This window comes from Microtus oregoni, unplaced genomic scaffold (assembly GCF_018167655.1).
Source record: "Microtus oregoni isolate MIOR12 unplaced genomic scaffold, Mior012 000002F_ref0000024, whole genome shotgun sequence".
In the NCBI taxonomy this organism is placed as follows: domain Eukaryota; kingdom Metazoa; phylum Chordata; class Mammalia; order Rodentia; family Cricetidae; genus Microtus; species Microtus oregoni.
In genome coordinates, this window is record NW_024543061.1 from 89,706,328 (window position 1) to 89,720,558 (window position 14,231).

The 14,231-nt window shown below is 37.3% G+C and overlaps 1 protein-coding gene across 1 annotated transcript; it reads left to right on the forward strand.

The window, feature by feature from the left end:
• The first annotated feature begins 4,240 nt into the window (after positions 1-4,240).
• LOC121441970 (olfactory receptor 140-like) lies at positions 4,241-5,167 on the forward strand. The gene has a single exon (XM_041643398.1). The coding sequence runs from the start codon at positions 4,241-4,243 to the stop codon at positions 5,165-5,167; it is 927 nt and encodes a 308-aa protein (XP_041499332.1).
• The last annotated feature ends 9,064 nt before the right edge of the window (positions 5,168-14,231 follow it).

Here is a 14,231-nt window from a genome sequence, read left to right on the forward strand (position 1 = left end):
AAGGAAACTCCATGGAATCTACTAAAGTAATACTAGCAAAGACTCCTAGTCACGGGGACAAGGAGCCTGAGCCAGCCAAATTCTATAACCAAGCAAGGCCTTGATTAGAGTGATTGGGATACCAACCCAACCACAATGCCTTGGACCTACAGCTTACCCTGCCTACAGAGTGTTCTGGGACCAATGGGAACCTAGCAGAACTCACATCAAAGAAACCACAGAGACTTCAACTGATGGGAGCAGATGAAGAGTTCCACAGCCAAACAAAGTGAAAGCTTTGTTTATAGGCAGAGCTTGAGACGTTTTTTAGAGAAGGGGGAGGAAGGTTCAGAAGAACCAGAGGGTTGAGGGGCACTATAAGAACATGGCTCACAGAATCAATTGACTGAGACTAATGGGGGCTCACAGAACTCAGGAAGCCTGTAGGGGTCATGCCCCGGTCCTCTGCATTATGCTATGGTTGAGTAGCTTGGTCTTCTTGTGACATCCCTAACAGCGGGGGCAGAGGTGATGTTTTGACCTACTAATGAGAGCCTTTACTTCTTACTTGGTTGTCTCGTTTAATTTAAATATTTAATTTCCAGACTCCTCATAAATACTCTTAGTTCATTTGTCATCAAATATTGAAGTTCATTAGTAGTTTACTGTTTTAATTTCCTTTGGCATAGTGAACGTCTTCAGCTGGACTCAAGGAAAAGTTATTTAAAAGCAAATGCTGTAGATGTTCTCTATATTCAGTGAAATAATTGGGTTTTTTTTTTAAGCAAAGTTGATTAATGGCAGTGGAATGCTCCTGAGGTCTAATTAATCAGAATGAAAAAAAATCAGAGTTTGACTGCTAAGAGGGCACATTGGAAATACTTGATAAGCTCCAGAGAAAGGCATTATCCACAGGAGCAGTTATAATCAACGATGATTTTGCACTGTGGAGCTAGTTGACATTTTTAAGCTTATAGCTTTATGTCTTGAGGAACTAACAGATACCTAGGACTCAGGACATTGAGCTTGCCAGGTGGATTGATAGGTGAGAGATTCATATTTTGTAAAGGAACCAAAATTATAGATATCTAAGAGTGCAAAAAAGTCGAAAATTGTATAATCACCCACTATCCCAATTATTCTAGGCTTCTCTGTTCTCAGAATTCCAAACACTATGGATAATTCTGCTAGTTTCATCCCCATAGAAGTAAAAGTCTCTGGGGTCTTTCCCTATATTTTAATATATTTAAATTAGTAAAAATCATACTACATATTGACTTTTCCATTCTAAATTCCCCTAATTAATATGATAATACAAGAGTTTTCCTGTTGTGTTCTAAAGATTAAAATAATCTTTTTATTGTTTTTATTTTTAACAATCTCATGTAACAGTGGCTGCTTATAGAACTGCTATATGGTAGAGAGTGTTTTTGAGCTTCTGATATTTTTGCCTCCTTCTCCCAAGTGCTTGGCATGAAGGTATGAAAAACCCTGCCAGGACAAAACACTTCAATGAGAATTACATAGCATTCTAAGTGATCTGGAATATTTTACATACACATTTCTCTGATGTTGGATAATTCATATGATTTCTATTCAATCTCAATCTTTGATAACTCCACTTAAAATATTTCTTTAGAATATTTGTATTTTGGTTTTTGTTTGTTTTTATGAGACAGAGTTTCACTGTGTAGCTGTAGCTGTCCTGGAACTCACTCTGTAAATAAGGTTAGCCAGAACTCAGAGAGAGCCACCTGCCTTTGCCTGCCAAGTGCTGGGATTAAAGTTATATGCCACCACTGCTTGGCTGAATGTTTGTCTTGTCAAAATATTTATTTTAGGGCTTATTTCTAGGGTTAATAGTGGAAAGTTGTAGAATAGAATTGAAACAGCTTCTATTGCTTCAAGGCAGGGTTCTCTATCTTTCTAATGCTTTAAACATTTAATACAGTTCTTGTTGTTGTGATAAACATCAAACATTAAATTATTTCATTACTATATTATGCAATTTTGCTACAGCTATGAATTGTATTGTAAATATCTAATATGTAGGATTTCTGATTTATGGATCCCATATCAGAAATTGGGGTTTTTGGTTCACGTGTTGATGACCACTGCTCTAAGTTAATACAAAGGTCATTGTATCACCTTGGGTATGTGCCCTATTCTATGTCTAGACATGTTAACTCACAGTAAAAGATACAGCGATGCTCCAGAATGTCCTTCTCAAATAATGTACCAAAATTTCACCTTGAACAATAAAAGCTAAAGCAAACTATCCTCTTAACATAGAAAATATGAAATGTATTTTTAGAGATAATGTTTTCTCTTCATTTTGTGAGGAAATTTATGCCTGCAAATCAAAATGTATTTCACATGTTCTACAACTGATTCTATATTGTTATCCATAAGTTATTTATGGTGAATTATATGAGTAACTGGTAAAGAAGTGAGAATATGAAAATTAACACTGCATAGAAATAGGGGTGATGAAGATTTTCCCTAGATAGATGAACTGTGATGAAAAACATATCATGAAAGAAACCACTGCTGGCTATCAACATAGACATTTTCATAGTCTTTATGTAGGCATATATATATATATATATATATATATATATATATATATATGGTCTAACAAATATTTGCGGAGTAGCTATCTAATAGATACTTGTTTCCCGAAATTATCATATATGTTTGCATAAGCATTTTGCTTTATCTTAGGCAGTAGTGTTTCTTTTCCTTAGTAAATGTTTATGAATTAAAAAACCAAAGTTGTTTTCCTAGTCTTTTAAAACTATAAATTTATTATATGTGATTATTCCAATACCAATTTATATATAATACATATATACACATATACATATTTAGTCATTATATACATTAAGAAGATTGTATTTCACTGCCTAGGAACACACACACATATATATATATGTTAATGTATACACACATATATACTCATATATGTGTTTATATATGTAACAACATTTAAAAAAAAGAGGCCACGATAAAGAAATGTATGGGAAACATAATTTAAAGAATTAACAATATTTGTAGCCAACACTTAACTATCTGGAAAGTGAATAACACTGATTCTTAAAGATAATTAGCTTTGTAATAACCTTTAAATATATCAAAAATATTAAATTAACTTTGACTTTAAAAGATTAATCATATTTCTTGAAGATTTTGCAGCATGGATGAGTAACTGGGTTGCCGGAGGTGATTGGGCTCTCTGATCCACTGACTGGGAAGCATTGTATCTTACAAACCAAGATGTGTGAACTATGAGGTTCATCATGTATTTCCTCATTACATAATATGTGGTAGACCCTGAAGGTGTTATGCCAGAAACTATACTAACAGACTGAGGAAATAGATATGTATAGCACATATGTTGCAGTAGATGTCATGGAATAAATCTCTCCTACAATTTGTACATCTTGCTAAAACAGAAGCCTTGCTTATCAGAGATATGCTTTGATCAGGTTTTTTAAAAGAATTAATCTTTCTTTATTATTTAGAATTTTATTGATGTATACAATGAAACATGATACTTCACCAAGTCAATCTTAATTTAATTGTGCCCACATGTTAACAACAACACAAAAGTGAATGGTTCTTACTCCTTCAGCTACAATGCTGGTAGCTTCCCAGTAAGGGATGGGAACCTCCTTCCTATATGGAAGAAGTTTGGTTGGTTTTTTTTACGTTATGCAGGTAACCATGACTGGGATGACTATGATAACTATGTCTTTCATTCATTGTCACATCTATATAATCAAATGAAAATTCAGAAACTAATAATATTCTTTATGTGCGCAAGCAATTGGCAGCTTATAAAATGTGTCTCATAATGTGAAAATGCTCAGGCTCAGGGGTAAGCCAAAACCGAAAGAACACAAGAGCAACTCAGAAACATCACACAGACACACACACATACATAAATACACACACACACACACACACACACACACACACACACATATATATATATATATCAGCATTTTTCCTGAAAATTAAGTAGTGACTATTACCCTATAGATGTATTGTAGCTGATAGTATTGGTATGTGACGAGAGTATGATGAGATGAATAAAGATGGAAGAAGCTACTGTGTTAGAATACAAAGAATGTGCTCCACAGTTACAGAAAGGCCTATTGCTGCAACATGAACATCAAACGATAATGCACTCAGAATTAACAACCTACCTTTATGCTTTTGTAGGGAATTCAGATCTTGAGAAGGTATTATTTCCTGAATGGAGCTCCACAGGCCTCCCAGTAATGTGACTGAATTTGTTCTCTTGGGTCTCACACAGAATCCACACTTGCAGAAAATACTGTTCATTGTCTTTTTGTTTGTTTTCCTATTTACCGTGTTGGCTAATCTACTCATTGTCATCACCATCTCCTTCCGCCGTACCCTTTCAGCTCCCATGTACTTCTTTCTCACTTACCTATCCATCATAGATGCTTTCTACACCTCTGTCACCACCCCGAAAATGATAATTGACCTGCTGTACCAGAGGAGGACAATATCCTTGGGTGGCTGCCTGATTCAGCTCTTTGTGGAGCACTTCCTGGGTGGAACAGAGATCATCCTCCTCATTGTGATGGCCTATGACCGCTATGTGGCCATATGCAAACCTCTGCATTACATGACCATTATGCGACGAGGGCTCTGCAGACTCCTGGTGGTGGTAGCTTGGGTTGGAGGGATCTTGCATGCCACCATGCAAATATTTTTTATGATCAGTCTGCCCTTCTGTGGCCCTAATATCATTGATCACTTCATGTGTGATCTCTTCCCATTGTTAAAACTTGCTTGTAGAGACACACACACACTAGGCATGATAGTGGCTGCCAACAGTGGGGCCATGTGCTTGCTCATATTTACCATGCTCTTTATCTCATACATAGTGATCCTGCAGTCCTTGAAATCTCATCGTTCTGAAGGGAGACGCAAAGCCCTTTCCACCTGTGGCTCTCACTTCACTGTGGTTGTTCTCTTCTTTGTGCCTTGCATATTTACTTACATGCGCCCTGTGAACACCTACCAGGTGGACAAGCTGGTGACTGTGTTCTTTGCAATCCTTACTCTCATGCTAAATCCCATCATTTACACAGCAAGAAACACAAAGGTGAAGAATGCCTTGAAGAGTTTGTTTGGGGGGAGAGTAACTTAGTCTATTCAAAATGACCAGAAGGTGGTGATGTATAGAAACAACTAGGATAATGTTTGTGATAAACTGTGAAAGAGAATTAAGAAGTTCCACAGATCATTAACAAATAGTAAAAACAAAATTTCCCATAACAACATTTTTTGGCCAGTTAATGTGGTGAGGCCTTCTATATGCCTTTACTAGTTTTAAATGTATATTTTGTTTTCAAAGCTCAATGTTCATAGAGTCTGGGTTTCCAATAGAAAGCACCAAGTATACAACATTAATGATTTTGGACTATGTTTTTCCTCTAGAGACTCATCAAAATTTATTTAATTTGTTCATATACTTGCGATGTGGGTAACATGGACTTTTTGGCAGAATTTCAAATACATCTTGCATAGACTGTGGTAGTACAAAAAGAACAGAAAAATATAAATTAGACATTTGAGGAATAATGAAAAACTTGTTGACATGTTTCTTACCTCACTTTTATCTGGTATTATTTATATAAAAATAATATAATGTGTAAACGTCAAGTATACAAAAGGAAGAAACAGTTTTTAACCAGTCTCTGTTCCCTGACATCAGGGTGAAATATAAGGCAGATATTTTGAAACTTACTCTGAATTTGTTCTTATTTTCTCACATATTGTCATGGCTATTTTTTTTCTAAGATATAAGGGATAGATAATTTTTTCCCTCAACAGTACTGGAGTAGACATTTGTAACAATATGAGCAAATATTCTTCTATTTTACCACACTTAAATATGCAAAATAATTTTCTCATGTCATTACTCTGTATGTATGTTGCAAATGTTTACATTAAATATATTATCATGTATCTGACACATTCACTTAGGTAGATGACACAGAATATAAAAAAGAAAGAGAAAACAAAAAAACCTGGTTATTTTAAAGACACTGTATCCATTTCACAATAAAGATAATTAAATCTGAGAAAGCTACTAATATGTTTTCCTCAAATTAAACATCAAGTCAACTGCAGGATCTACATTAGTTTCTAACTTTTACTTCTCCATTTGAGAATAAAAGCACAATAATTTGTGGTATGTTTATAAATAAAGATAAGGAATTGATGCATGCTCTTAGTGATTCCTTTTGTCCTTGGAAGAAAATTGTCCAGGTTTTTTTTTCTTTGTTTTTTTTTTGTTGTTGTTGTTGTCTCTTCCCACTTAAGCTATGTTAAGTAGCAAAGATCCTCTGTACCCATGGGAATCAAGTTGCTCCATATTATCATAAAAACACCTTTATGATTTCAATTTTCTTTCACTGTAGTATCTCCATTCATGCTTTCTACAAATACCCCTTCTCAATTTTACTGCTCAGGGAGATATTTCTTCCATAATTTGAACATCCAGTAATGTTAGACCTTGAACATTTATTTTTGGAGTGTGTCTGCCTTGTTTACCTTAAAGTTTTAATATTGAATTCACTACAAAAATGATATTTTTCCCACAGTGATCAAGCCTAGGAGCTTGATCATTAGCAGCACTTACTGTACTGAAATACAATATTCTGGTGATTAAAGTAAGCTGAGTGTAGTTTGCTTTGTTCTATGATTAGCTAGGAGTCATGAAAAGGCAGAAGAAGTAGTATTGGGAAAAACATCTTCTACTCTAAGACAGATGGATGATTTCAAGTAGAAAACCAAGGCTGATAACTATGTCCTAAGAGATATACCAACTTCTTAATGGATGAGAGAAAGATTATTTAGATAATTTAAAATCAAAGTGAGAAAGTAAACAACTGAAGAGATGCAAACAAGCTCATTTGATTAACTTTTACTCCTCATAAATAGTTTTAAGGAGTATTATGATATTCCTTAGTACATCAAGTGCATCTCAGAAACTGATGCCATATGATTATACTTAGTAAAGTAATAACATCCAAGTCCAGGGAGCAGTGTGGGTCAGAAACCTGGTAAGATTTGGGGTATGTAGAAGAATGAGGTTGTTTAGATAGAGGGATTAGTTAAGAACAGGGTTAACAGGGGTAGAAGGGTTTATAACAGAAGATGATGGTGTATATATGATCACAATACATTATATATGTATAAAATTGTCAAAAATAAAAATAACCTAAAAGGAAGTGTGGTATTTTTTCCTAAAATTTATAAGAGAAATAATATTGACTTTTAGTGCATAATTCAATAATAATCTTAAAAAGTAAGAGTACCAGTAAACAGGATTAAAAATGTTAGGTACAGGGTACTAACTAATTAGGTAAGGCAAAATTAATTCCCTTTCCTTTATCCTTTTCAAGTTGGATAAACCAATGGACAAACTGTTCATGAAGAACATAAATTAGTTCCGGGTTAAGTAACTGAATAGCTTCTACTACGGTCTATGAATTTTGGTTGTTTTGGAGAGTATCATGTTGGCCTTGTTCCAGTTTATTTCTGCCTCTGAGGAACATTTCCTCAGTGCAGGGAAAGATGGGAAATTATTGGCAAAGTGATTAGATTCTCAGGCAGTGGAGACATGATCACATAAGAATGTGATTGAAATGAGGCAAACATGCACATATTAGAAATCTGTCTCTAACAAATTATACTCTGACCCTTTCCCCCACAAATCCATTGCCTAAGAGACAATATACTAATAGTTCCTTCTAAAATTTGTTTGGGGGCAGTTTACTAATTAGGTCAGAATAGAAACAAATGGTAGGCATAGTGCTGTGGGTGATTTTTGCAAGGTATTTTGCTAGCTGCCTTTTTAAAAAACCTACATCAAAAATTTCAAGTCTTTTCCAAAAAACATATCTGTTTCCTACATAAGTACTGGGCTACTCAGAACATCTATCATTAATCTTCCTTTGAAGTCATGGGAAACTCTACTGCTAACAAAGTCACTTCCCCAGGCTTCCTTTTAAACTGAGATCCAAATGATGAGACCACCCCATGCAATCCAGTGGAAAGAGCACTCTGAACAAAACAGAAAACCCTGTTGATAAACAGGTGAAGTGAAGATGGAATAGAGCTGAGTACTAAGGAGAGGCAGCAAGGAATGTGGTGATGCCCTGAGCACAGGCTTTTTTCTTTTGATTCTTAAGTTCAGCAAGAGCAGAGTTATCAAAGATACATTCTCAGTTAACAGATAAAACACAAATCCAACACGGATTTGATAGCTTTACAAGCTGAAGATCAGAAATTTTTGGCAAATTGCTTGCCCTTTATGTATTAATGGTGGAGAATGGTATTTCATATTTTATACCAACCATTTAGCATAAAATACCCAGATTTAAATTTTATTATCCTTCCTTGTCTCTACGTGGAATATAATATTAATAATATGAAAATTTTGGTCTGTGTAAGAACTTTATGTAGAACATATTTTCTTGTTCAATTATAAATTAAAAAATAGCAGAAGGAACATAATGAGATCCCTAACTTAACATATTTGTAATCTTCTTGATAATTTTTAAAGTAAAATAAGGAGACCTAGACTCTTACAATTATACACTTTAGAACAGCTCTGGACATTCATATGACCATTGTAACCTTAGAAATTCCAAAAATGTCTCCTTGTCATTGTTTTGTAGTTTTCCCTAACTTTACATTTTTTAATAATCTTGACCCATGAAGTAAATATTGATTAGCTTTTAAATTATATGATCATATTTTAGATCATGAAAATGAGGTAGTATTCATGATATGAATTGAAGTTAAAATAAATTAAGGATGCACATCCACTTTAAGTGGAAAAAGAATGTCTACCTAACAATGTCCTGCAAAGGTCAAACTTAATAGTACCCACTACCTATACTTGGTTCCCATTTCACTGAGATCTCAGCTCTAATATTTGAACCTCAGCATGTGACTCAGATATATCTTTTAATCTCACAAGTCAGATCTCAACAGATATCTGATATAGGATTCACCTCTATATGCCGCAGTTACCATTAATGAATAACGAAACTGCCTTCATCTGTTGATATGGCAGAACTTAGGCAAGCAGGGAAAACTAAACTGAATGCTAGGAGAAAGAAGGAGGAGTTAAGAAGATGCCATGGGTCTGAAAAAACCTGGGATAAAACCGGACTCTCTGAACTTAGCGGACAATGAGGACTACGGAGAACTCAAGAACAATGGCAGTGGGTTTTTGATCTGACTGCACATACTGGCTTTGTGGGAGCCTAGGCAGTTTGGATGCTCACCTTATTAGACCTGGATGGAGGTGGGTGGTCCTTGGACTTCCCACTGGGCAGGGAATCCTGATAGCTCTATGGGCTGACAAGGGAGGGGGACTTGATTGGGGGAGGGGGAGGGAAATGGAAGGAGGTGGTGGTGAAAAGACAGAAATCTTTAAAAAATAAATAAACGGAAAAAAAACAAATCTCTACTATTCAAAAAAAAAAAAAAGAAGAAGAAGAAGCCATGTAGTCCTGCTGGAGACAGAAGCCAGAACTTATTCAGTAAGCCACAGACACATGCATATATACAGAATAATAGAAATGGGTTAAGTTAATATGTGAGAGTTAGAAATAAGAAGCTATAGCTAATGGTCCAAGCAATGATTTAAATAATGTAGTTTCTATGTGATTATTTCAGGGCTAAGTAGACAGGAACCAACAAGCGGCATCCTTCCAACAGATATTATTGACATACACTGTAAAAAATGAAATATTAATATTTAATCAAACTGTGTATTGTACCGTTTATGTCCTCTTTTTGAACTGGAATGCTCTTGCTATAGGGATTTCATATTCTACACTCCATCTTTGTGACTAACTTACTCTGTATTACCTGATACAAAGAACCAATATGTCAGAAAGTTTTGCTCTTTTCCCTAAGCTTGAGGGACTGTTTTCCTTGACTCCATACACTACTTGGAGGACTCGTGTTGAAATTGTCTAAGGTTTTCTTCAGTAGGTAGCTTCTTCTGAAGCATTATAACTGACTTCTACATCTCATCCTGGTTTTCTTTGGACTGAAGTTATCTCTAACCTGAAGAGTCTACCTTTGGAATCTACTGATTGTACCCACCATCCTTGACTGCTATCCATAGGAAGCTGAATCAGTTCCTATAATCAGGATCATAATTGGGGAGTATAACTGGCATGATGGCCTCCATTTTGTTTATTTAATTAGATATTTTAGAAAGCTGTACTATAATAGTAGTGGCAATGGCATCAGCATGGTGATTTTTATGTGATAAAGACTATGTTTAAAATTCTGGGATTCCATACTCCTTGTTGACTTTTGGAACTGACCTTATGTGTTGGGCCTGGTGAAATTTCACTTTTTGGTACTTCAACTGCAGTGCCAGTACTGACAGCACCACATCTACTCTGAATAGTGGTATTAAACTTTTTAATCCTGTTAATCCTTCCACAAAACACCTATGGAGCTCATCACAATCCTTTAGAAATTTATGCTAAATTTAGGTGGGTATCGGAAATTATCACCTTCAACTTCTTTTAAGAATATTGTTCTGAGTGAGTACATCCCATGTTCATCTTTTTGGGTCTGTGTTACCTCACTCAGTATAGTGTTTTCTATTTCCATCCATTTGCATGCAAAATTCAAGAAGTCATTGTTTTTTACCGCAGCGTAGTACTCTAATGTGTATATATTCTACACTTTCTTCATCCATTCTTCCATTGAAGGGCATCTAGTTGTTTCCAGGTTCTCACTATTATAAATAATACTGCTATGAACATAGTTGAACAAATGCTCTTGTCATATGATAGGGCATCTCTTGGGTATATTTCCAAGAGTGGTATTGTTGGGTCCAGGGGTAGGTTGATCCCGAATTTCCTGAGAAACCAAAACACTGATTTCCAAAGTGGTTGCACAAGATTGCATTCCCACCAGCAATGGATGAGGGTACCCCTTCCTCCACAGCCTCTCCAGCAAAGGCTATCATTGGAGTTTTTGATTTTAGCCATTCTGACAGGTGTAAGATGATATCTCAAAGTTGTTTTTATTTGCATTTCCCTGATCGCTAAGGAGGTTGAGCATGACCTTAAGATGAACATGGGATGTACTCTCTCATAATTGGTTTCTAGCCATAAATAAGGGTCACGGAGTCTACAATTGGTGAACCTAAAGAAGCTAAGTAAGGAAATGAACCCAAGGAAAAGCATATGGTTATCCTCTTGGCAATGGGAAGTAAATAAAATTGGGATCTTGGGGGTAGGGTGGGATGGGGGTGAGGGGAGATGGGGAGAGAAAAGGGAGAAGGGGAGGATAGGGGGAACTTGGGGAAAAAGGATGTTTGGGATAAAGGAAGGTTGGATAGGGGAGCACGGAAGCATAATTCTTAGTTAAGGGAGCCATCTTAGGGTTGGCAAGAGACTTGAAACTAGAGTGACTCCCAGGAGCCCAAGGCGATGTCCCCAGTTAGTTCCTTGGGCAGCTGAGGATAGGGAACCTGAAATGACCCTATCCTATAGCAATACTGACGAATATCTTACATATCACCATAGAACCTTCATCTGGTGATGGATGGAGATAGAGACAGAGACCCACACTGGAGCACTGGACTGAGCTCCCAAGGTCCCAATGAGGAGCAGAGGAGGGAGAACATGAGCAAGGAAGTCAGGACCACGAGGGGTGCACCCACCCACTGAGACAATGGGGCTGATCAATTGGGAGCTCACCAAGGCCAGCTGGACTGTGACTGAAAAAGCATGGGATAAAACCGAACTCTCTGAACATGGCGAACAATGAGGGCTTATGAGAAGCCAAGGACAATGGCACAGGGTTTTGATCCTACTTAATGTTCTGGGTTTGTGGGAGCCCAGCCAGTTTGGATCTTCACCTTCCTAGATATAGACGGAGGAGGGAGGACCTTGGACTTTCCACAGGGCAGGGAACCCTGACTGTTCTTTGGACTGATAAGGGAGGGGGAGAGGAGTGGGGGAGGGGAAGATGAGCAGGAGGAGGGGGAGGGAAATTGGAGGCTGAAACTTTTTTCCCTTTTTTTCATTAAAATAAAAAAAAATAAAAAAAGAATATTGTTCTGCAATTCTGATTTGAGCTTTTCCCACTATCTGAATGGATGTTTTCTTTTGTTTCCTTTCAATATAATGATTTCCTGCCTTGATCTTGGGTTCCTGTGATGAGGTCTTAAACTTGCATGACTAAGATGACTTTTTATTGCATGTCTTTACTTTATCTTTCATGTTGGTTTCAGAGTAGGTTAGACTATATCATACACTTGTAGGGATAAGACCTGCCCCTTAGGGGGCGTGTTCACCTAGGGTAATGTTTGCCTATAAATTTGGTGAGCTTGCTCCCTGCCTTCGCTTCTGCTTTCCTGGTCTCCGCGGGAACGGTGGTTCTGTAAGTCTATTTCTCCATTAAAGCTGTATATATATATTTACAATCTGTCTGCATTCGCTTACGCTGTTACATTTTGGCGACCAATGTGGGTTATTTTGCCCCTGACTCAAGCGGGTAGCCCGCTAGCTAACACAGCACCCTCCCGGGTGCTGATTTTTAGTTCATGACTCAGGCCCCAGTGCCGAGTATGAGACACACCCGGCCACACAGACCCATTCTGCCTGCCTTGGCTAAGTTTGCAGCTGAACCCCACTGCCTGAATTAGCAGAAGCTCAAGTACCTGTGGTTTTGCAACAAAAGCCGCCACAGTGGCAGATTTGGTCTGATACAAAGTGACTTGGCCGGGCGGTGGTGGTGCACACCTTTGATCCCAGCACTTGGGAGGCAGAGGCAGGTGGATCTCTGTGAGTTCAAGGCCAGCCAGGCGGTGGTAGTGCATGCCTTTAATCCCAGCACTCGGGAGGTAGAGACAGGAGGATCTCTGTGAGTTCGAGGCCAGCCTGGTCTACAGGAACTAGTTCTAGGACAAGCTCCAAAAACACAGAGACCACCACTGGTAGGAACCGATCATTGCAGGTAAAAAATTTTTCTTTTATAAATAAAATGTCTGAACACATTACTATTCAAGAATTTAACAGTTTTTTTAATTGTACCATGTGGGAGATTTTACAAGAGGTGTCTATCACCGCAAATCTATGGATCCTTCTGGGATTCGTAGTTTTCATTGCCACTAAATGGTTTGATAATAGAAATATGATAAAGTCTTTATGAGATGAATCCAGGATTCTTAAGGCAGAGATTGAATGCTTATAAACAATTGAGAATGATTACAATCTTCTCAAGAATCAGTTTGAAGTTCTCCAGGCTGATGTTAATGAGAAATTCATTACTATGGAAGAGGGAACAGCTGATTTGGATCATAAGATTCAGTCCCTTTCTGTAGGAGATGAAACATTGAGAGAATCAAAACTGCTGAATGTGACAATTGGATTTTGTCTAAAGCTTATGACAGATTGACGGAAAGATTGTCAATACAAGAAGGCACGGTTTATGCCATAAAAATTATGTCCAAAGATGAGATGTTATCTCTAATGGACAAACTTCATAGTTTAGAATCTTCAGTGAAGGCTTTGGAACATAATTCTGGACAGGAGATTCAGACATTGCAGAAGGCAATGGTGAATAGAATTGAAAAGATTGAGGAATTTCTAAATTCTGATGAAGAAGAACAAGGGTAGAAAGGCAAATTTTAACTACATCTATGGGTAAATCTCTCCGGGACAATTTCCACAAAGTTCTACCTACAGCTCTACCTGCCTTTCCAGTAATAACAACAGAGAAGGTGATTGGTTCTAGAAACCCTAGGGTCATCAAGGAAGATACATGGGAGCCTGTCCGTATGAATGATCTCAAGGAAATAAAACAGGCTGTCATGACTTTTGGGATGCAAGCCTCTTTTGTTAAAGAGATGCTAAGATCTTGGGCCACAACAAGCAGAGCAACCCCCTCAGACTGGCTCCAGCTGAGCTCTGCAGTACTTGAGAGTGGACCGCAATTGAAATGGAAATGCTTATTCAGGCAAGAGGCTAGACTCTTAGAACAGCAGGAAAAAGCGAAGGGAATTGACATTTCCCTAGATCAAATTCTAGGTGAAGGGCTCTTTTCCGACCCTCAGGAACAAGCTAATTTGGATGAAAACACACTCTCCATGTGTACTACAGCAGCCTTAAGGGCTTGGGACAGGGTACAAGACCCAGGACAGAGAATGGAATCAT

Excerpts from the sequence above, each read along its gene's own strand:
- LOC121441970 (XM_041643398.1), top strand. The coding sequence starts at position 4,241 with ATGGAGCTCCACAGGCCTCCCAGTAATGTGACTGAATTTGTTCTCTTG.